Genomic DNA, 23,586 nt, shown 5'->3' on the forward strand with positions numbered 1-23,586 from the left:
TGCCCAGCCCCTTGCCACAGAAAGGGTGGGAGCTGCCTGAGGGCCACCAGTGTCCCTCGCCCTCGTGGTGTTACTCTGTCGCAAGTGTTAGAGGTCTCTGTGTCTTCCCCCTCATGGCCTGGCCTCACAGAATCACAGAATGTTTGGAGTTGGAAGGGACCTTGAAGATCATCGAGTTCCAACTCCCCTGCATGAGCAGGGCACCTCCCACTAGAACAGGCTGCTCAGAGCCCCATTCAGCCTGCCCTTGAACACCTCCAGGGATGGAGCCCCCACACCAACTCTGGGCAGCCTGTTCCAGTGTCTCACCACCCTTACACTGAAGAATTTCTACCTGATCCCTAACCTAGATCTCTCTTCTTTCACTTAAAACCATTACCCCTCATCCTCTCATTGCAAGCCCCTGTAGAAAGCCCCTTCCCAGCTTTCCTGTAGGCCCCCTTCAGGTACTGGAAGGCCACTGTGAGGTCCCCCTGGAACCTTCTCTTCTTCGAGCTGAACAGCCCCAGCTCCCTCAGCCTGTCCTCGTAAGAGAGGTGCTCCAGCCCTTAGATCATTTTTATGGCCCTTCTCTGGACATGCTCCAACAGGTCCACATCTTTCTTGTGCTGGGGGCACCAGAGCTGGACGCAGTGTTCTAGGTGAGGTCTCAACAGGGCAGAGTAGAGGGGCAGAATCACCTCTCTCCATCTGCTGGCCACACTTCTTTTGATACAGCCCAGGATGGAGTTGGCTTTCTGGGCTGCAACTGCACATTGGTGGCTCATGTCCAGCTTTTGATCCTCTAGTACCCCCAGGTCCTTTTCCACAGGGCTGCTCTCAAGTGTGACCTCCCCCAGCCTGTATTCTTATGTTGGGTTACCTTGGCCCAGGTGCAGGACCCTGCACTTGGCCTTGTTGAACCTCATGAGGTTCACCTGGGCCCTCTTCTCTAGCTTGTCCAGGTCCCTCTGGATGTCATCCTGTCCCTCTGGCATATGGACCGCACCACCCAACTTGGTGTCGTCAGCAAACTGGCTGAGGGTGCTCTCAGTATCACTGCCAATATCGTTAATGAAGATATGAAACAACACAGGGCCCAGGACTGACCCCTGAGGGACACCACTTGGCACTGTTTTCCATCCGGACTTCGAGCCATTGACCACTACCTTCTGGACGCGACCATCCAGCCAATTCCTTATCTACTGAACAGTCCACCCATCAAACCCATATCTCTCTAATTTTGAGAGAACTATGTTGTGGGGGACTGTGTCAAAGGCCTTGCAGAAGTCCAGATAGATGACATCCACTGCCTTTCCCTGATTGACTGATGTAGTCACTTCATTGTAGAAAGCCACTAGGTTGGTCAGGCAGGATTTGCCCCTGGTAAAGCTGTGCTGGCTGTCCTGGATCACCGCCTTGTCCTCCACGTACTTTGCATGTCTTCTAGGAGGATCTGTTCCATGATCTCCCCAGGCACAGAGGTGAGGCTGATAGGTAGGTAGTTCCCAGGGTCCTCCTTTCTACCCTTTTTAAATATGGGTGTAACATGTCCTTTCTTCCAATCACCAGGGACTTCACCTGACTGCCACGACTTTTCAAATATCATGGAGAGTGGTTTGGCAACTACATCCACCAATTCCTTCAGGACTGTGGGATGTATCTCATCAGGTCCCATGGACTTGTGTATCTTTAGGTTCCTCTGATGGTCACAAACCTTATCTTCACTTACTGGGTGGGGGACTTTGTCTCTCTGTGGGCCATAAACATGAGAGCTGTGAGGCAAGGGGTTGCCAGTGAAGACTGAGGCAAAAAAGTTTTTTCAGAACTTCAGCCTTCTCCTTGTCTGTTGTTACCGTGTCACCATTGTGGCTCATCGGGGGGGGGAATACGCTTTCTTTAACCTTCCTTTTCTGGTTTACATATCTGTAGAAGCCCTTGTTTTTCTTTACATCTCTTCCCAAGTTCAATTCTAGCTGCACCTTGGCCTTCCTGTCCTCATCCCCACATAACCAGGCAGTGTCCCTATACTCTACCCAGGATACCTGTCCCCTGTTCCACTGCTTGTGTAGGACCATCTTGCCTTTTAGTTTGACCAGCAGGTCTCGACTCAGCCATGCTGGTCTCTTGCCTTCCTTGCCCAATTTCCTACACCAGGGGATTGAGACCTCTTGCGCCCTATGGAAAGCATATTTAAAGATCTGCCAGCTCTCTTCTGCTCCCTTGTCATTTCCTGTGGGGTCCTATCTACTAACTCCTTGAAGAGCTGGAAGTTTGCTTTCCTAAAATTCAGAGTCCTGACTATGCCTCTCATCTGCCTCATATCCCTTAGGACAGTGAACTGCACTAGTGCGTGGTCACTGGGCCTTCAACTTTGATATCCCTAATGAGTTCACTTGCATTTGTGACCATCACGTCCAATAACGCATCCCCCCCACACAGGACTGTCAATTTCCTGACTTAGGAAGTTGTCATCAAGGCATTCCAGGAGTCTTCTGGATTGCCTACAACTTGCTGTGCTACTATTCCAACAGATGTTGGAATGACTTCTGGGCAATGTGTGCCACGGTCCATTCATTCCTTCTGCCCCCTGGGATCGTCCTCACTCCTCATGGGGAGGCCCAGGGGATGCTGGGGTGATGGGAAGCCCTGGCATGAGGGTGTGCTGGGTGCCCTGGGCCTAGGTGGGAAGAAGGTGGCTACAGTGGGCTTAAGGGCACCTCCCCAGCTTGCAGTGACTGCAGCTTTGGGCATTGGGGTGGCTTTCGCCTAATTTGGGATGTTTACCAGGAGCAGCTGTGCACCACCTGTGCCCTGGCCTTTCCTTGAGAACTCCTGCAAGGCATTTAATTTTGCCTCTGTGCCTGGAGGTAGTTTTTCATAGCTGCCATAGGCAGGCACTCATAAAGCTGTGCTAAGTCGTTCTTAAATGCAACAGGTGTCAACCCTCATCACTTGCAGTCTGCTGCAGTAAACTGATGAGGGGGCAAGGCATCAGCAGCTCCTTTGGGCTTGCTTTTCCCAGCTTCCGGGCTCTGCCTCCCTCCCTCTTTCTCCCTCCTGTCTCCCCATCTTAGTGCTGTCAGTCCCCAGCAGGTCTGGTGTGTGTGGTGTTTTGGTGCAGTTGCTGTATCTGTTCAACTTGCATCAGTCAGTCGTTGTTAAGGCTTTTAATCAGTATAAAATCTCTGGGGCGCAGCTATTTACAGAAAAAAAACCCCACCCTTCTAGACTTGCATTAAGCCAGAGTTTTATTCTCATTAATTTAATTCCTCTAGAGTCTGATAACTTGAGCATGTTGAAATCAGATAAATAAAAAGCCTCCCTCCCTGGTAGCTATGTAAGCCTTTCCTTAACTCCCTGATCAGAGGGGACTAGGCTCTGCTAAGTAAGTAGCTGAAGATCAAAACTTCTGCACACATCTGCTCATCATGGAGCGTAGGCAGGAGGATGCTCATATGGTGTATCAGCAGAGGAATGGTTTGCTTCTTCCTCCAGCCCCCCTTTTCTCAGTTGATGAGGAAAGACTTTTTGTTTAGTGAGAAATGCTGTTTAGTCACCCCCAGACACATATTCTTGGTCTAGAAACTGGGACTGTGCTTTCTTCAAGACCATCAGATAGACCTAACAAAGGGGCAAGTCTGCTCTTGCTGAAGTCGTGTTGTATCATCTTTGGAGCATCTTTCGGGCCATGCTGCCCCATCTCATCACGTGGGTGTTGAGAGACATTGCTCTGGGAGGCAGGTGGGTGTTTGGACTTGTGCCCGACGTGTGGTGTTGCTGAGCTGATGCTGTAATCCTAAAAAAATCCAACTTGCAGCTTTTTCAAGACTTCATACATCAAGTGAGACTTGCGGTCATTAAGGGCACATCCCTTTCTCCTTTGTATCTCTTGTGTGGTGCTTGTTGTGGTGATAGAGGATGGGCCTTCCTTTGTTCAGCAAGTGCTGTTGGTTAGTCCAGAGGCCTTCTTCCCAGTGCCTACATCATCCATGTTGTAACAAGTTACTTAGCTTGCCAGCCAGGTTTTTGCTTGCCTTGATTTTCAACCAACACCACTCTTGGGATCTTTCTGCTTTCCCTCTCCCTTGCTATGCCTAGTGCCACCTTTTTGCTTGCACCCTGGACTTGGATTTCCCCCTTCCATTCTCCTTTTGTCAGTACTTGTGTTCCCTAGCTGTTTACACCACTGATGCAGTGGCATCTGCACCCACCCTCCAGGACACTTTTTCTGCCCTCTCTCCCATCTCCTGGCCCCACTATCTGCTGCATCTTCTTCTGCTGTCATGCAGTGGCACTCCAGTGACATGAGTCTCCAAACTGTGCTGACCTCCCTGTTTCAGAGAGTGCTTGGCTCCTTCTCTCTGCCTTGTTCCTCGTAAATGCTTTTGTTTCTCCTGCTTTACTGAATGCTGCTAATGATATTTTCTCCCCCCAGCCTGGATAGCCCCTTCTATCTCTTCAGATTTGCTTCTCAAGCCTTAGCAACTTTACAAAGAGGACTGGCATACAAATAAGGGCCTTGCCTTTACCTGGGGATTTGCCCTGTGCTCCCTCCCTTCTCCATGCTTTTCACAGAAGTAGATTTTCTAACCCTTTTGCTTGCCTTAAGGGTCCCAGCTTATTTTCCCATGTCTCTGTTGTTTGCTCTGTTGCAGCCTCTCTCCCTCAATGCATAGCTGCTTTATCCTCTCCTCCTTCAGCAGCTGTTCTGTCCTCAGCAAGCCCCATGGGATGTTCTGTCTGGAGCTCTTGCCTCCCAGCTCTCTGCCAGTTTAGTCTGTCTCTGTGATTTACTTCACAAGGGTTTTTTTAATAGCCCCCACTGCTCTATATCTCAGTCTTGATCGAGCATTACTTTCCTTGACTTAGCAACTGTTGTTGCGATACCCAGTTTTGGTCTGTTTCTGGAATGGTCTCCTGTGAGTCTTTTTGCCTTTTCCTGCCTCTCTTGACAGCACTTTTCTTATGTCCTTCTGAGTGTATCCTGCCCAGCTTCAGGGTTTGTTTTTTTTATGGCTATAAGGGGCCTGTTCTGCAATGCTATTCACCTCTTCCTATAGTCGCTGCCTCTTGGTAATTTTATCCACTAATAAAAATTGGACTGGCCTCTCTCTGCTGATGTTACAAGTTCTTATTTCTGTTCAAATTAAAATCTTGACCTCTGCCTCTGGTGCATACTTCTATGTATGTGCAGGCACCTGAGTCACTCTCCTTAAGACAGGTAAGCTGCAGCACTTGCTATCCATCTCTGCCTCTTGAGAATTGTTCAGCTTTTTTGTTATCTGCTCCTTCCCCTAAACTCTCAAATTAGTTCCTCCTCCATTGCCCTGCCAAATGCAAGATGCTTGTTTTCCCTTTAACAGCCCTTCTTAGCCTTGTTCTACCTAGTCTTTTCTAGCGCTTCTTCCATATGTGTTTTTTGATTCCCAGCCTCTGCCTCTTGTTGGGTTTCCTCAGGCTGAGTTCTCAGAGGAAGATGGCTTAACTGGTCATGCTGCCTTGTCTGCAGCCCCTTCCCAGATAACCAGTCCTTTGGTCAATTTCATGCAATTTGAGTTCTTGAGAGTCTTCTGAAGAGTAGGTAGCTGAGTCGGGGGAGGGGGAGTGGCAGGAGACTGAAGGAAACCCTTTTCTTAAAGGTCTCTAGCAGTGCCTCCAAGTGCCTGTGCCAGCCATAGGAAAAGCTCCAGATGAAGCTTAGAGTACAATCATTAGTCTCAGAGACAGCCTCCCTCCTGATGACATAGAAAGCTAGGCTTCATTAAGTCCTTTCCTCTTAGGGCTGTCTGCTAAAAATGATAGCTTGGAGCCCTTTTATTATCTTCTGTGTGCTTGGGAGTAACCTACAGCAAGCATTTGCAGCACTGCTTCACCTGATGCTTTGCTACAAGGCCTGTTAGAGACCTGCCATCAGGGTCTCCCAGCAAAGAGACATCATGTCACTCCCTCACATGCTGTCTCACTCTCTCTGGCTCCCCGGCCTCACTTGACCCATTTGCTGCCTGTCTGAAGGGGCCATTTCACAGTACAGCTGAACTGGTGGAATATCCCAACTGCTGATGAAAAGGGTTGTTTGCCCCTGTTGCTGAACTCCAAAGAAAAAACTGTTCTTGCTGTCTTAGTGGAAACAACTATCTCTTTCCTTGGATCATTCATCTTCCAGCTCATTATGGGGGCCAGGTAAGGGGAGAGGAGTCTGTATGTTGCTGGGAATAAAGCAAGTAAGAAAGCAAGATTGCTTTTTTTTTTTTTTTTCTTTTTCCATGGCAGCTGGTAGCTAGATCAGCTTAACTGCATTGTGAAACCACTTTTCTAAACTGAATTTCCTGGGATGAGGTTGTTCCTGCTGCTATTTTCTCTGGAGGGGAGCTGGCTCAGTGAGGCTGCTCTGAGTAGGTGTTTGGACCTAAGGTAAATAAGAGCCTTTAGCAGCAGCAATGCAATTCTGCTGGAGTGTGCTTCACAGAACGGTTGAGGTTGGAAGGGACCTAAAGGCCATCTGGTCCACCCCCCCTGCTCAGTCAGGGCCACCTAGAGCAGGTTGCGCAGGACCACGTCAAGACAGTTTTTGAGTATCTCCAGGGTTGGAGGCTCTGCAGCCTCTCTGGGCAACCCATGCCAGTGCTCAGTCACTGTTTTTTAAAAAAGCAAGTGCTTTCCAGATGGTCAGTTCCCCTTGGTGCATGGGTTTGTTTCTCCCAAGGGAGGAGAACTGCACCTGAGCCTCTTTATTACCTGTTGGTAATAATATTGCGTTATGAATGGAGGGAATGATTGTACTTTCTCCCAGACTGGAAGCAGTAGTAATGTACATGCTTCTGTGTCTGGTTGGTTGTTGTTTTTCTTTGTTTCTTTCCAAATACCAGAAAGCACCTGTCCTCCCATTTGAAAAGGGAGCCTTGGTAGTTTGGTGACAACTGCTGATAGTCTCTGTAGCATGTCAAACTAATAAATTACAGTGTAAGGAGCTGAAGAGTTCTGACATCCCAATTAGCAGTAAGAGGCAGCAGGTAGCTGAACAATCTCCCTGAATCTGTCTCTTTCTTACAGGGATGATGTGTAACTGAATCACAGAGGTTCTGAGTGGCAGCATCTTGCTGGTGCTTAGAAAACAGAGAAGAAACCAGAAAAAAATGGGAGGAAATGGAAAACTGTGCTGTTGTATGGCCATGCTTTGTATTTTTGTGTTCCTTTATGGTGGGGTGGGAAAATTGTTTTGAGAAATGCAGGCTTTTAGCCAAAACACTTGACTGTGGGGATAACTTAATTTGCTGTTTACCTGAAAGCTTTTTTTCGTTGAAGATGTACAAGATGGCAGCTTTGCTTTTCAAATTGGATGTTCTCTCATGCTAATGGCCATGGCTGAGGGGCAAAATTGTTTCTCTAGCATGCCAGAAGGAAGCAGGAGAGGTTGCTTGTGGCTGCATTCATTTCTACCTATTAAGACTTCATAACTTTCTGCAGTGGCATTCCTACAGAACTGTGTGCTCAAAAGCAGATGCAGAGCCCATGCCTAAGGATAGAACTGAATTGCTGGAGGAAGTAACGAACTGCACTGCAACAGTGCAGTTTCTTATCAGCTCTTCAAACCTGTCCATATCAAACAGATTATCATTTAGTCACTTCACTTAGAAAGCAAACTGTTTGAGGTTGAGCAGTTAATAAATGGCTAGTTGAAGGAGATGATTTGGAGTCTTGAAAGGAAGTGCTCTGGACCTAGCCCAGAACAATGACCTGCAGGTAAAGGTCCTAGAGTAAGTCAGGGTGCTGAACTCCTGAATGCCATCCTTATCAATGTAAGGAAAAACCTAGAGTCCCTGGGGTAAGGAGAGGGGCAGGAAGTCAACTAAGCAACTTCCATGAAGAGAGGAAGAAGCTTTGTTTTTCTTAAGGAAAAGCAAATTTGAAGGAAGGTAAGGAACCAAGCTCTCCATGGATCAGAAGTATTTTGAGACACCTCTTCATGAAAGAGAGGCAAGTCCTTTAGTGAAAGACCAGGTAGTAAATGCTCTTTCCTTTTGGCAATGAGAAATGTGAAGGTGAGATTTGGGACTCTGCACTCTTGTCTCCTGGGAGAGCATTTTAAGCATCTGGGATGTATGAGGTGAATTACAGCAATAAAAGAGGCATTCGGTTGTTTAATATTGGGAGGGATGGCAGAGAATGCAGGAAAATGAAAAAAAAAAAAAGAGGTGACATTAAAACATTATTGACTGTGAAACAAAATGAAGTTTCTTATTGTCTGAGAGTGAGTGATCGCACAGGGAATAGCATTTGACAATTCTAAGAGTGACCCTGGCTGTTGAACATGTAGGACCTGAAGACTAAAGAACGATAATAAAAAGAAATACAGAGGCTGCAGGGCATAATGAACTATGTCAGAAATTTCCTGCCTAGCTTTGTCGCTCTAACAATTTCATCTTCCCCCTCTTGATGGGTTGGGAACACATACCAGCTAAGAGTTCAGCAGTCTGAAATGGGGGTTGATGCTTCATAGCTTTTGTACTAGCATGACAATGCTGAGTCTGTTAGAGGCCTAGGAGCGCTACTAGACACACCAGGGTAAATGGTGCATCCTTACAAGAAAAAAACATACCTAGGAATCTTGAGAGACTTCACTTTTTGTGCAGGTCTACACTAAATCTTCAAGTGAATACCTGTGTTTATAGCTTCAAAGCTTAGTCTGGGAAGGCAGTAATGAAGCTATCATTGCTTTTCATTGGAAGATATAAAAGTAGGCATTGCCTTGAGCATTCTAGCAGGCCACTGTAAATGCTGCTGTGTATCATCGTGCTTAAGTAGATCTGGAACCAGCAGTAGTGATATGCATTACTAGGGTGTGTATTCAGTGGGCTGTAGGAAAGAAGAAACTCCTGAGGATAAGATACAGGGAGTGGTGCAAGTTAGAAATAGTGCATGAGCACTACCTTTTTTTCATCAGGTACACCTTGATCCACGAGCTTCAAAGCCCATGTGAAGTAAGGAGGCTGAGCATCCCCAGCAGCTGAACTCGGGGACGTGTGTGCAGAACAGCTGCCCTGCCACCCTCCTCCCTTCTGTTAATATGGGGGTTTGCTTTCTTCTCGGACCACAAGCATGGCTGACTGGCTTCTGGACACTTGGTTCTGTGACTTTTCAAAGTATAGCTATACTAAGGTAAGGGTAGCTTCAGACAAGTGCAGACAAGTACCTTTGTCTGCCTTCTGATGTGATGATCAAGAATGATAGAACTGTAAGAGCAGAGAGACCTTATGTTGTGCATCCCCCAGACCAGGTTAATCTCCACCTGTGGTATTCTTGAAGGAGGTCAGTGTCTGTCAGAGGGAGCTGTAGTGTAAGAGGCTCCAGATTGTCAAAGCGGCCTCTCTTGGTACCTCACTTTCTTAAGTTTAAAATACCCCAAGCCCAGATGTTCAACCTGAACCTCAGCTGTTCTATTCAGTATTGTTTCTTGTCTTCTCGGTGTCCAATGTAGATAATTAATTACCCCTTCCTTACAGCGTTTTTAGAAGCCTAAAGGTTGAGATGATCTGTGGCTCAAGAATATGTCAATCTGAGGTGGTGTTAAAACTAGAGTATGTTAACATGCCTAATTTTAGACACAGAGAAGGAACAGTTATAGAAATAAGACATCCATGTAGTATAAGGTTTGCTTTAAAAAAAAAATAAATCCCAAAGGCAGATCACATTTAACACTGTGCAGCTGTAGAATACTAGTGCCATACTGGGTAAAGTAAGGAAATAATCTGTCAGTATAAGGCCCAGATCTGAGAAGAACCAAAGGATGAAAAATGGCTCTGATCTGGTGAGGGGGTTGGATGTCTGACTGGACGCATAATTATAACAGAGGTACAAGACCTCTTTTGCAGTGAGAACTGGGGAAGTTAGTCACAGGCCAGAACAATCTATGGTGATTAAAAGAAATGTCACCTTTTTCATATATATTGAAAATATTTTTCTTAAAAGACAGTAAACATCTGCTGTGGAAATGAGTGGCTGTGAGGCAGAGGAGCTAGCAGAGATGAATGAAAGCAGTTGTGTTGGAAGAACAAAGAGCTTCATTGGTGCCTCCTGTCTGGTTTGCCTGTGCTTTGATATTTCCCTACTGATTGTGGTATTTCCATACCAATTATTGAATAAATTGTTCCTGGCTGACCTCTCTACTTAGCCATCCTTAGTTGGCTTAGCAGTGGGAGGAATCTGATGGAGAAATTAATACCTTTTCAAGTCAGTTCAGGAAGGGTGGTCCATGTGCTTGGGGTGGTGGGATGGTGGCAGGAGTGGATGAGGAGTATTAGGGGGGATCAGACACCCTTGGTAGCACGATTTAAACATCAAAGCAAAAGGGTGGAGGATAAGGACAGAGTGGTTCTGCAGGTGGCTCCAGCCAGCCTTTCAGTACAGTGAACTCTCTTGGCATGACAAAAAGTACATGAAGCAAAATACTGTATTTTCCCAGAATGAGGCATTACAGTAATAAGAGGGGGAGGGGGTTAACCACATGCTTCCTTCTGATAGCATTGTTTTTTTCCATCTGGCAGCAGGTTGCAGTATACAGAGATTGTCCCTGCTGTGACTCATTTATGCAAAAATTAAGCTTGAACCTAATTTTATTTGTGCATGTTAACAGGAGACTTCACAGAATAGCAGGTGTGTGTTGCTAGAAGATCATCTCCGTTTAGGTGTTGCCTGTTGGGGGAGGGTGTCCCGTAGAGATAATGTTAGTCTTCAGCCAATGAAAAATGAGACAAGCGCCTGGGGAAGCGTTCTCCGTGGCTGGACGATGGAGAGCTTGGAAAAGCCTTCTTGAAACGAAACACCAGTTTGTGGATATCAGTCCCTGCTTTTTATCCAGACTCTGCAGCAGGGTTAAGGAAGGGGCTGGTCTTGGCAAGAGCCATCTGTGTCCTCTTTGGGGGACAGAAGGGAGAGAGAAAGGGCCATCCCCTGGGAAGCATTATGCCTAAAGGAGACTGAGAAATTAATCTGAATTATGACAGAATATGAGCTGGAGGATGTTAACTGTCCCTGAGAAAGTCACTGGAAGCAAAGGCCTGTGGAGAGCACGATGTTCCTGCTTTGGGGCAGAGGAATGCAAACACTGAGGAGGAGTGCGTCGTGGGGGAGCCGTGCTTGCTGGGCTACAATTAACAGTGTGTGCCCCCTTAATTCGTGAAAGCAGCCAGCACAGGCACTGCTGCAGCTTGAAGGCCTTGCTTCTGCCTGCCCCACTGTACCCCATGGCATGTGGCCCATGAGCTGTAGCATCACCCTGCAGTGCTCCTTCCTTTTTTGTGGTGGGCCGCCAGCATATGGGAGACAGAGGGGAAACAGGGAATTAACAACACTGGCTAATAAAGCAACAGCAGCTTTGGAATGGATGAAAACACTGTTTTCTTCTTATGGGCATGGCATCCTTTCCTCACCCCACCATCAGAGTGGGGTGTAGGTATGCCTGCTGCCTCCTGTGGTGTTAGGTGAGACAGAAGGCACTGAATGTAACCAGAAGTGTCTTCTGGCACTTGCCTCACCTCAAACAGTGCCGTGCCATGGTTTGGAGAGCAAGGGCCAGCTGGGTGGCAAGCCTGGGCTTCTGTACCTCTCTTGCCTGAGTGAGCCCCAGGCCTATGGGAGAGCAGCAGTTGCCACAGCCTGTGGTGCACTTGGTACTTGCACCTGCTCTTGGTTTGTGTGTGCCCAGAGCATCTCTCAAGCTAGGATGTAGGTGCTTTAGCATAGATGCTCTTTAGCGCTTGTGTCTGAATTGTCTTCATTACGGGGGACTTTCTGCCAGGTCCTGTGGTCTACTGCAGATGCTAATTTATCGTAGCCAAATAGGATTTATGCATGCTTCCCTCCCTTCCCTGCCCTCGGACACATGTTCCTGCTTCAGTTCTGAGGGTGCTTTAGGAGAACCAGTTCTGTTGGCCATGTTCAGAGCAGAGATAGCCATGCGTCTACAGAAAAATCTGTTAAGGGTGCCTTTTTCAGCTGGTGTTGTAGTATAGCCAATGCATAGTGTGCAGACCAGATGTGACCTGTATGGCTGAAGAGCATAGCCTGCAGTGACACAGATTGTGAAGGGGCCTGAGGATGGCTGTACCAGTTCAGACTAAGGGCTCTCCACCTAGGTCAGTATTGCATCTCAAAAAGCTACAGGCAAACAGCTATGCAGTTGTAGCCTGTTTTGGGAGCCTCCCAAACCTGATGTGATCTACCTATTCGTTAGTCTTCTTTTAAGTACTTGTACCACCATGTTTCAACCCATGTAAGCTTTCCCTATCTACAGCATCCCTGGGCAAGGGCATCCTCAGGTCTGCTATGTGCAGCTGCAAGAACTGCCTCAGTTATTGTAAAACTAAATCTGGCCAGTTTTGGTTGACTGGCCCTTTTTTTTTAAACTGAAAGAGATGGTAAATGGTCAATTCTTGACCACCCTGTCTTTGGCATGTGTATTTGTGTAGACTTTTGCCAGAGTCCTTGCCTGCTCCATTATTTCTTATGTAGAAGCCATTCCCAAGTGTTTGTTGTTGCTCTTCTCTGACGCTTTTTCAGGAGCACTTAAAAATTGAACAAACAATAGTGATAACAAAAAAACCCAAGTGGGCACTGTGTATTTGCACGAGGGACAGAGTTAGAGAGATGTCTTTAGAAATGTTTTCTGTCTAGTAATTGTAGTCAAAGGCAAAAAGTAATTTTAAAGGAAATTTAGGTTTAGCATTATCAGTTATTGACGAGTACTGCTTTAGAGCTTCTAAGTAAGGAAAACTTCTGTAAAGCTGCAGGGGTAGAAACATCCCCTCAAGCTATGCAATCCATTTGGTGTTCAGTCCTGTTCAGTTTCTGGAAGATACAAAACGTATAAACATATTTCTTAATTGTTCTCTAATTAAGAGACACAAGATAATACTCCTTCTAAGAACTCAAGTTTCTCTTTTAGATTAAAGGTCTACTGGCAGTGGTTATGGATATCTAAGATACCTTACTGAAACTTGCTGCAGTGCCTTTGGGTGTGGTGCAGGCATAACTCTCTCTCAGAGATGGGGAGAGTGTTTGTGCAAGAGATTCTTGGTCATTCTGACCATAATTTTAATTTATTATTTTGGTCTATCAGTGCTGTCGCAGGGTTTCTGTGTCCACAGTCATCCTTTCTTTCATTACACTCATTGGTTCCTTGGGATAAGCCTTGAAACAGTGTTCCTGGATACAATTTAGCATGCCTGTTCCTCTGAAAGGGATCTGAAGGTCCACCTCCTTCCCGAAGAGTAAGCGTATGGCACTTACTGAAATAGGGTGTCTTCAAAGTATTTCAAATCAGGCACCTGAAATTGCCAGTCATGTCTGGAAAACCTAAGCTTTGAGTTGTGCATGTCGCCACGTGAGAAGGTCAGATCTGGCTGTAGTCAGCTGAGGCTGCTGGGAGGGTGCAGATCTGGCTAGGACAAAGTGTGCTCAAAAGCTGAGCCTCAATGCTTTTGGGTGAGATGCCTGGCTGGCAGGGATGCTTGATGCTCCTTTCTTGCTTGTAGCTGGAATGGAGAGGCATTGAAGTCCTGGCTGTGACCTGACAAGGGATGCAGGAAAGGCCAGGTGACTGATATTGCCTTTCTCCCTTGCCTTTCACCTGTCTTTCAGAACTGCTATGCATAACATGGGCCATGGCCCTGGAGCCTGCTGGGCAGGCTGGAGTGGGGAAGGTGCAGGGGCCAGCATCTGCTGGTGCCTGGGTCCTGTATGATTCCCTTACTGCGTGACCTTGAGTCTGATAGCCTGACTGCACCATCCCCTCTTGCCACAGCTGCCTCTTTCCCCCATGCACCTCCTGACCCCCAGACAGGGCCTGGGAGGTGGGTAAACCAGGGGAAGTGTTGAGAGCTGCCTGGCTGTTGTTTGGCTTGCTCTTCTCTCAAAAGGGAGGCAATGATAGCCCTCGTCTGAAGGATATAAGGATCAGGGAATGCTTCTTCCTTATTGTGGGGGATTTACTGCCTTTTGGAAAAAAACCCCACAACAAAACAGATGCACAAACCTATCATTTCTTATTAATTTTAAAGTAGCTCTTGGCTCTTTACCTTCTCCATATCAGCACTTGCATTGTCAGTAAATTATATTGGATTTGCAATTAAAAGCCAGCTGTGCCAGTGAAGTACTAGCCAAATGCCACCATAACTGTCTCCTGGGTGTCCTAGGGGAGGTGTGGAGCACAGAGCTCCTCCTCCAGTGAGCTCTTCTCTCACTTCAAGAGGGAAAGATAAGAGTTTAAAATGGGATCTCAGGCACATTATTTTTGTTAATCAGAATGCTTACTTGCTGAGAAATGCAGTTTTCTTGACACTGCATGTTCATGGATCAGGCAATTCTCAGAGCTTGGAAACTGCCAAGCACCCTTCACCATGCAAAAAATTAACCATTTGAGGAGATGACTTGTAGTGGTGGAGATCTGTGTCAGGCTATTTGTTTTTCTCCTTCTCTTTCTTGTTTAAAATTATTAGTTGGAGGAGTATCTCTGCTTCTGCTGTAAGGGGTTTTCTAAGTGTTGAAAAGTGTTTGTTTCCATCAGTGTTGGGGTAAGAGTTTGCAGCCCAGTAAGGGGAAGAACACTGCAGATGTGCCACTCCCTGCCCCTTTGGAGATTCACCCCGTTCAACCAACTCCTGAGCCTTGTAGCAAAACCCCAATTATTTTGTCTTCCTTCCGTGCTGGAGGTGGGCAAGGCTTTTCCTTCACTGGCTTCTCCTGTCCTTTGGGTATTTGGGCTTCTGGAGCCAGAACAGGAAGCAGGGAGCTCTTCAGCTCTTACGTCTCTCACTTTTGGAGGTGCAGCAGTTGAGCGCACAAGGGAGTAGGAGAGGAATAATGTAGAAAGTCTCTTCTGAACCTGGAGCAGGATTCCAGGTTGTAGGATTACAGGCAAGGTCCCAGAAAACAATGGTAAGGTAAGCAGGAAGGCCACGTTAGTGTTGACCATACAAGCAGTGGGATTTGTCATCTACCAAAAGGCTGGGCACATCAGGGCACAGACATCTGTAGGTTCCCAAGACTGTGGTCTTGCCAGCAAGCTTTGGAAGAACCAATATGTGTGTCTCACTAAAAAAAAAAAATAAATTTTTTCAACTGGATAGTTGGAAAGCTCCTCAAAGAATTCCTACATTGAAAAAACTAGCACTGCATTAAAAGGCTTCAAAACAAAGTCACACATTCAACTGAGAAATACCTGAATGAGTATTATGTGTGTGACTTTAGTTTCCACCACTGCATGTTTGCTCTGTGGTGCAATTTGAATTGAGTCACTGCATGCAGGGTAGCTTTCTGTTGTAGGAAAGCTACTCATGCATACAGAAATTGTATTGCAAGCATCATGAGGTGTGCAATAAAGATCTTACCCTTCCTGCTGCTTTAAAAACAGTTCACTTCAAAGGCTGTAGTATTTACTTTGTCTTTGGCCTTTATGGAGTGAGAAGGTCTGCACCTTAGATGTGTTAGTTGTCTCTGGTGATGTCGTTCCCCAGCATTAAGAGATTGGTACAGCAAACAGTGGGGGAATGCTTGCCTCTGTTGTTCTTCTCCCTGTTCGTTTTGAATGTGTTAGCTTTCCTTGCCATCCCCTTAAATCACATTATTTCATAAAGAATAAAAAGAAAACAGAATTTGGAGCAGCAGTGAGCTGAGCACAAGTTAATAGTTTGAATTGCACTCCATCTGTTCAGCTGCGTGGTCTGATGGATGTGCTGAACCCATTTTTCACAATTTGTTTTAAGCTGGTAAGAACCATCTTTCCTGGCTCTGGTCCAGGCTGGCTGTAGAGAAGAACTTTGTGTCTGGACATCCATGTTCAGAGGGGTGGGATTGAGTCAGTAATCTGCAGATGCCAGGCTATCTCTTCCACTAGCAAGTTGCTGGTGTTTGAAAGGTTAAATTCTTATCTGGACTGGAATGTTGTCAAAAATTATTGAGGAGGGGAAAAAGGCCTAATGTACACATGCACACAGAGGATGAAATTTGCAAATATGATTATGCAGGACCCACTTTAAATCAGCTTATTGCTGGTTTATGATGGTAAGCAAGCAGTCTCAGAAGCCAGGGTGATTGGTCTCGCCATGTGCGCATGCTGCTGGTAACTCAATAACCGATGAACACCCACCGTGGTCTCCAGACCTCGAGCCTTTGATGTAACAACAAACAAGATAGATTGCTGTAATTTATCTAGCCCCCGGAGGGCTGTGCTGGTAATGTGCCATGAGCCCAAGGGCCAGCCATCCATAATCTGTGTAAAAAATACAGCAGATCGCAGTCGCCGTGCTGTGGGATTGTCTTTGTTCCATGCTGTATTAGGTTGCGTGTGTACAACACTCAGTACTGTAGGGTCTTGATTTCCAGCAGCCAGGGGCGTTCAGTCTTCGTGTAATAGGCCCGCTCCCTCCATTAACTTCAATTGTTTTTGTTATGTACTGAATACACTCCTTTCAAGTAGAGTGGGAAAGGCAGTGCCAGAAACGTGGTATTTCCCTGTCTGCCTTGTAAGTGTAAGAAACTGGAGAAACGTGTGTTGGGTTTGGGGGAAAAAGAATGGGATTTTGTACTAGCTAAGTCTCCAGTCTGGAAACCGAAGGAAGGAGTGTAGCCTCCTGGGCTTCTCTGCTGATGGGCAATAGTCTCTGTTGGGCTGTGTCAGAAGAAAGAGTTGCTACTGAACCAGGGAGCCCCACCAGTGGCACTGGGGTGCTGCAGGGCAGCTTTGTGCCACCTTCTAGTGCCCTCCAGCAGCAACCTATACCAGGGCTCTCAGGGTGATGGAGCTGGAAAATAATAGTACTGAAAACAAAGCCTTGTCAGCTTGAGTTTCTGGCTTGTTGCTGTGCGGCCCAGTACCTTTTTGTGCCTGGATTCTTATCACTACCAAAGAAAGCCTTTATGTTATCTCGATACTACTTTTTTTCCACGGGGCATTTTAAAATACACTTACCTTGAGTCTGCAAGAAAGCTGCAACACAGCTGGGGGAGTGCTGTGCCAGTTTTAAAATGGGGTGAGAGGGCTCGCCTCGCTGAGTGCAGCTGAGGGAGGGGTAGAACTGGAACATGGGGGAGGTGTGGGGACTGCCTGCCATGGAGTAATGCTGGGCTCCTCTCCCTCTGCAGGCATGGCCTTGGCCCAGCAGCAAGTGACGGTGCAAGAGGGGCCCCTCTACCGCACGGAAGGGTCCCACATCACGCTGTGGTGCAAGGTGAGCGGCTACCAGGGCTCAGCAGAGCAGAACTTCCACTGGTCCATCTACCTGCCCTCGGCCCCTGAGCGGGAGGTGCAGATCGTCAGCACCATCGACCCTTCCTTCCCCTACGCCATCTACACCCAGCGGGTGCGCAGCCGGGGGATCTACGTGGAGCGGGTGCAGGGGGACGCCGTCCTGCTGCACATCACCGAGCTGCAGGACCGGGATGCCGGGGAGTACGAGTGCCACACGCCCAACACCCAGGAGAGGTACTTTGGGAGTTACAGCGCCAAGATGAACCTCGTGGGTAAGCTGTCCTGCTAACAGTGTGGCTGGGGCACTGGGGCATCTCCCAGCTGGTGTGCGGCACAAACCTGTGAACCCTGAGAAATGAGGCCCTTACAAAGAAGGGACACCAGGCAGCATAGCTGGGGGGAGGAATGTTTGATGAAGCTGTGGCTGAAAGTATGAGGGCTATGGAACGGGTTAACACAGAGAGAGAGGAGTAGAGAGGCTGCTCCAGATGGCCCAAAGCTGCAGAGGAGAGAGCTGTGTGCCGAAGGTGGCAAAATAGTGGAGCAGGGAGGAGAAGAGCAATAGCGAGCGGCACATGGAGGGAACAGAAGAGGTGGTCGTCTTCAGGCACTTAACCAGAGGGCAGTACTGAATATGTCCTGAAACCAGCACACCAATCAAATTGAGTTGTGTGTAGATTAATATGGAGGAGTTGGTTTGGGGTTGTTTTTTTTTTTTGTCTGTGTTAGAAAAATCAAAAACAGGTTCTCTAAAATCTGGAGTATTTCCGTGGCACCTCTCTGACTAGCTCATTTGACCTTTTCAGGTTTCAGCTTGCTTTCTGTATCTCAAAATAGGATTGGATTTGAAGTCTCTAACATGGCTAATAGCAGTCTAATAGCTTTCATCAAACTGTTTGACTGAAGGACTCCTAAGAGAGCTCTGCAGCAGCAGAGGCACCCCTCTAGCGAATTTAAGCCCACAGAAAGCAGGCTTGTTTTCCTTAGGGGGATATTGGTGAGCCTGCAAGTCTCTGGTGTGGAAACCACTTTACCATTAGGCAGAGGTGTTGGTCAGTCAGGGTGTTGCCGGTTCAGGCCGTGTTGAAAGGAGCAGAGGTGTGAACTTAAATCACAATAGCCTTCCTTTGAGTTGTGCTTCTTGCCTCCAGATTGTTGTGCACCCTTGCTCCTTCCCTTCAGAGGTGCAGCACAACCACTTTGCCATGGTCTGGGTGCAGGCACTTATTTAGGTGCCTGCTTTCCCTCCGGATGTCCATCAGCAGCTGAGTGGTTGATGCCTCTTTTTATGTGTTGTTGGGTTTTTTTGTGTTTGTTGTTGTTGGTTTTTTTTTAGTTTAGTTTTTTTACTTCAGGTGTCCAGGTTTTCGGTTCCTGCTTTAGTTTAAACAAGACTTAAGTCAGCGCTGCTGCTGTAAAGTCACCCCAGGGAGTGGAGCCTATTGAAAACCAACACCCAGTTAAAACAAAGTGCCTAGGGGCAGGGTGGGGTGGCAGCAGTCAGAGTTTGCAGCTGGGTTGCTCTGCCAAGGAGCTGCACCCTGGTGGAAGTTAGCCCATGAGCTGGGGTCCTTCCAGGAGGGCTGTCAGATCGTGTGAGAGTACCTGCTCTAGTTGCTGGTGTGGGGGCACAATGTGGGACGGAAGTGTGGGTGAGCACAGCCAGTGTGTCCAATAGCTGGGCAACAGGGAACCCCTCCGCTGCTCTCCTGGGAGCTGGGGAACCCATGCCCTCCTGGTTGTAACCATAGCTCTGCAGTTGCTTTGGTGGCCAGCCCAGGGCTTGCTGGATTGTTATGCTTTTGCTGTGGCCTACCCTTGCCACAGATACAAGGCATGTACACTCTGGGACTCCAGAGACAACCATGAACAGTGCCTTAAGGGCACTGGCTTCAGGGTGTACGTGTGCTGGGGATGCTAAAAAAATTGATCTAAAGTAACTTTTAGTGGATTGGTTAAATCACATTGTGCCCCGTCATGGATGCTTGTGCTCAGAAATTGGGGGCCTAGTTTGGCTTAGTTGAATTAATTTCTGAAAATTCACTTTGAAGTGGCTTAAGGTCACTTGTGCTTTGAATATTTGTATCTGCGTGGGTGTTTTTGGTGGGTTAACCAAAATCTGACAGAAACTGAATTTTCCAGAGTCCCCCCTGCAATCACCTGTAAGCAATAAGCTTTTATGGAGGGCCTCCCCTCTGGCTCCTGTTCTTGTGGACCAGTGCTGACTTCAGTCCCATCGGACCCTGATGTCCTGCCAGGGAGATGAGCTTCTCTGCAGAGCTGGGCAGAGCATACACCCGTTTTTTGTCCCCTGTCTTTCTAGCTTTCAGATACAGGTCATGGGTTTTCAGGCTGTCTTGGTTGCTGCAGACAATACGCAAGAAGAGGTACATGAGAGTTATTGTTCTCATTTTCTCAGAAACAGAACCAAAATTTTGTTTTTCTTTCATCCATTTATGAATTTTTAATTGACTTATTAAATTGAGTGGCTCTTTTTTTGGCAGCAGCAAAACCTGGAGAAAGACAAGTTTGTTAGTGTCTCTATTCTCTCCGTTTCTGTGTGAAATGGATGCGTTTGGAGCGGTGTTGATTTTAGACTTGCTGTTCTGGGAGCTTAGAGTTGTTGTGTCCTGTGGTTTGAGGAAAGAAACGAAAGAACAGTTTATTTTCACCCAGGTAATACAGTCCTGTGGTGGAGGAGCTGGGAGTTCTGGGGGAGCTGGATGGGGCACTGAGGCAGCAGCATACGAGGCTGCTGTCTGCACTGGGACACTTCAGATTGCAGCCGAGCAGCTGGGATGTGTCTTTGCTTCTGCCATTTGAGCAGCATTGAGGGCTATTTATCCAGGGCTCCACAGCTGCTAAAAAATAGTCCTGTCAGCTTCAAAGATATGCAGGTTGGGCTTGAAAGTACACTTCGGTCTACCTCACAAACAGCAAGCGTGGTTGGTTGTCTCTCTCCCGTTTCTGACATCTCAAGGTTCCTTTTCGTTCATCAAGATCTTAGTCAGGAGCTAGTACCACTCTGAGGATCTGAGGTCTCTGATGGCCTGGAGTAAGAAGTGCTTCCCAGGCACTTTGTGGGACTCTTATCTGAACTCAGGCATGCAGCGGAAGCGCTGGTCTCACTGAAGCTAGGAATGAGGCCAGTAATGTGGTTCAAGGGCCTTCTGCCATGGGCAAATGTGTACCAAGGCTTAACCTTTTCCACCAGTCTGCAGTTTAATTCAGTTTAATTCAGTTGCTTCAAAAATAAGTTTCTGTATCTTGCTGACTCTTTTCTCATCTCTTCCTAAGCTACGTCATTGGGAGGAAGGAGTTATACCTGGACTGAGAGATGAGTTTGGAGGAAGGATTTAGGACATTACAGTTGGAGTTGCAAGTGCTGAGGGAGGTGGCAAAAAAAAAAAAAAAGGGTGCAGCTCTTCAGAATGTTGTGGAACCGTGGTGTTGTGATTGATTCATGAGGAAAGGATTAGCCCATGTACAAAGTCTACAACTCCATTGTTTGCTTTCTGAGTTTAGCTCCCCAAGGTTGTCACAAAACTGCTGAGGCTAGTTCATGCACTTTTACTCAGGGTTGGGGGAAGAGATTTTTTACAAGATTGCATGAAGTGGCCTCCCGATCATTTTAACACCAGGCACATTGCCTAACGTAGATGTTGAGGCAAAATCTGCCATCAGAGGACAGAGACACAAATCTGGAGAGCATCTTTGTTTAAACAAAGTGCATCCTTCTAAGTTGACTGAAGAGAGAACCTAGATGTTAAGACTTGGGCTGGGCAGCTGGTGTTGAGTGACGTGAATTCTTCCAGTAGTGGCTGAAGACTTTTCTGCTTTTGGAAACTTCTACAGAACCAATGGAAATTTTGGCTTTGTGGCTGAATCAGGAAGACACTTGGGCACACTGAGGAGGGGAGTTACAAAACTGGATTGATTAAAGGGGTGATCTGACTAGCAATTGTGTCAGGGTCCTGGCCTGCTTGTTACTGGCTGTGGGAAGTACCTGGGCTGCCCCTTTGCTTTTTGAAGAAGTTAAAGACAGCAAAGAATTTGCAGGTGAAGGAAAGCAGGTTACTGGTGACAAACTCTCGCCACTGGCAGAGCAGCAGTATTTTCTAGATTGTCATTGAAATTATCCCTTGTCTTTATAACTCTTGAAATAATGGGCATAAGAGGAGGTTTCTGGGTGGTAATTTAGGTGGTGTAGCTGCAGGAGTGCTGTGGAATCTGAGATGCTGGTTTGCACTTCTCATCTTATGTTGATGGTAAATAAACTTGTGTTTTGCTGTGGGGTAGAAGTGAGCACATGGCAGTTACTTCAGAGTGCATGAGTCACTGCAAATTTGTACTCCACTCTGTCTCTGCGATGAGTTGTTCCTGTGCCTGTACCCTTACTTAGATAACAGCAAAGAGGCCCAGGTCGAACCTCTTCAGAAGCTTCAGACTTTCATCTCAGTGGTTTTTATCTGTGCTCCCAAAAACATTGAGCTCTTTTTCAGAGTAAGTGGTTTGAGGGAAGTAATGAAGCTTTGACATTTTTCTTAAACACGTAGGAACAGAGCAGGAGAAAAGGTTTCAAAGCACTTGAGGAGGTGGCAGCTCTTGTACTTCTTATTTTGGGGGAAGCAGCTGTACAGCATCAATCCTAAACAAGTTAAGGCAAAAAAATGAAAGGGATTAGGACAGGAGGAGAGACCGCAGAGTGGGAAGGAGCAATTTCAGTGCAGACTTGAGTAACAAGCAGCACTGAGACATGGCTGTCTTGGCAGCAGGCTGGACCTGCTGTGAAGCTGGTAGTGTCTGCAGGGACAGTCACAGGCATCTCCCTTCTGTCAGGCTTGGGTGAGACAGGGGCAGTGAGGATTCATGCTAGCTAGGTGCTATGCAGTGGCTCTCCTGTGCACCTTCTCAATCCAGCCACACTTCTTCTCTGCTATTTCTCACTGGTCTCCTCCCGCACCCAGGTGGGCTGGTGCCTTGATCAATGCCCTGTTCTCCTGGGGGCTGCCTGGCTGTGATGGTTCCCAGGGGTTGAGTTTTTTGGCTGGCAGCACCACTGTGGTGAAGTTTCAAAGTTTCAGCACCATGCCAGACTTGAGAGGGGTGGTGGGCAAGGGCACTGATGAGATGAAGAGCCAGCTGCCTGATGTTAATGCTGGCTGCGGTTGTGCTTAGTGGACTCTCATCTCCAAATGTTGAGCTGCTCAAGACACTTGTAGCCCTCTGCAGACCAGAACTCAGTCCCCAGGAACTTTGGCCATGCCTTTAGGAGTGTGTTTTTTAGAAGTCCCCTGTGCCCTCAAACTCTGGCATGTAACTGTGTGGCCAGCTGCAAGCCCATGGCTGGGACCAGAAGGATAGCTGTAGGGTGTAAATGAGTGGCTTTGGGGGCACAGGAGATGAAAGAAAGATTTATGCAGGCTATAGACTTAGCATTGGAAGGGAAGGACCTGCATGTGTCTCAGACAAGCATTCAAGAGAAGAAAGTAGGTTTCTTCTGTTGATCTTGCAACAAAAAATGTCCAAAATCTCTGTGGAGAGCTAAAGGACATGTAGCAGGCAAAAAAAAAAACCCAACCAACCAAACAAAAAAAGCTTCTATTAGCTCTTATTAGCTGCTGCTGCTTGTTGCCAGCAGCTTCCCCTCTTCAAGTGCTGCTGTATGTGTCTGTGTGTGAAATAGAGGGGGATAGTCATGTCACAGGTTTGCCATGTAAGGAAGAGCACCATCTGCTCCTGGGAATCTGGGGGGACTCAAGGAGAGGGAGGTCGCTTCTGCTCACGTGGGGCACATAGGCCTCAGTGGTTGCAGGTTGATTCCAGCCGTCAACTGGGCTGAAGGTGGCTTTGCATGAGGGAGGCGTTGAAGAGAGAGGGTGGCAGTCTTGTACATAAGGATCTACTGGTTTTGATAGAGTCTTTGAGGGTTCTTCTTTCTATGCTGCCTTCTTCTGAGAGACAGGGGAAAGTGTCACTGTACATGAGCAAGCAAGTTGTGTACTGGGGAGGACAGGCTTTTTGCGGATGAGCAGCAATAGGCAAAAATCGAAACCGATAGTTCAGACTGTCCTAAGAGGTTGCACAGGCTCCATCTCTGGAGGGTTTCAAGACCTGACAGGATCAAGCTCTTAGCAGCCTGGTCTGACCTTATAGCTGACCCTGCTTGACTCTGTAGTTGCGTTACAAATCAGATCCACTCAGAATTGTTCTATGATCCCACGATGAACCACTTGGCTGCTATGCTGTAGGAATCACTGTTAGGCACCAGTTTGGAGTGAGGGAGAGTGTTTAAGGAAAGGTGTAAAATGGTATATAATGGTGATGTCAGTGCTAAATAATGGCATAACACTGGTAATCTC

The 23,586-nt window shown here is 47.2% G+C and overlaps 1 protein-coding gene across 5 annotated transcripts in view; it reads left to right on the plus strand.

Annotated features, from left to right (window-relative positions):
• The window catches only part of IGSF3 (immunoglobulin superfamily member 3), a 100,136-nt gene that overhangs the window by 12,986 nt on the left and 63,564 nt on the right, over positions 1 to 23,586 (plus strand). For all 5 annotated transcript variants that reach the window (XR_007888430.1, XR_007888431.1, XM_051608726.1 and 2 more), the window contains exon 2: positions 17,119 to 17,496. Coding sequence is in view for 3 of the 5 variants with exons in the window: in XM_051608726.1 (XP_051464686.1) it covers positions 17,119 to 17,496 (378 nt within the window). In the remaining 2 variants the exon portion in view is untranslated. The remainder of the gene's footprint in view (positions 1 to 17,118; positions 17,497 to 23,586) is intronic.

This window comes from Apus apus, chromosome 1 (genome assembly GCF_020740795.1).
Source record: "Apus apus isolate bApuApu2 chromosome 1, bApuApu2.pri.cur, whole genome shotgun sequence".
NCBI classification, from domain to species: Eukaryota; Metazoa; Chordata; class Aves; order Apodiformes; family Apodidae; genus Apus; species Apus apus.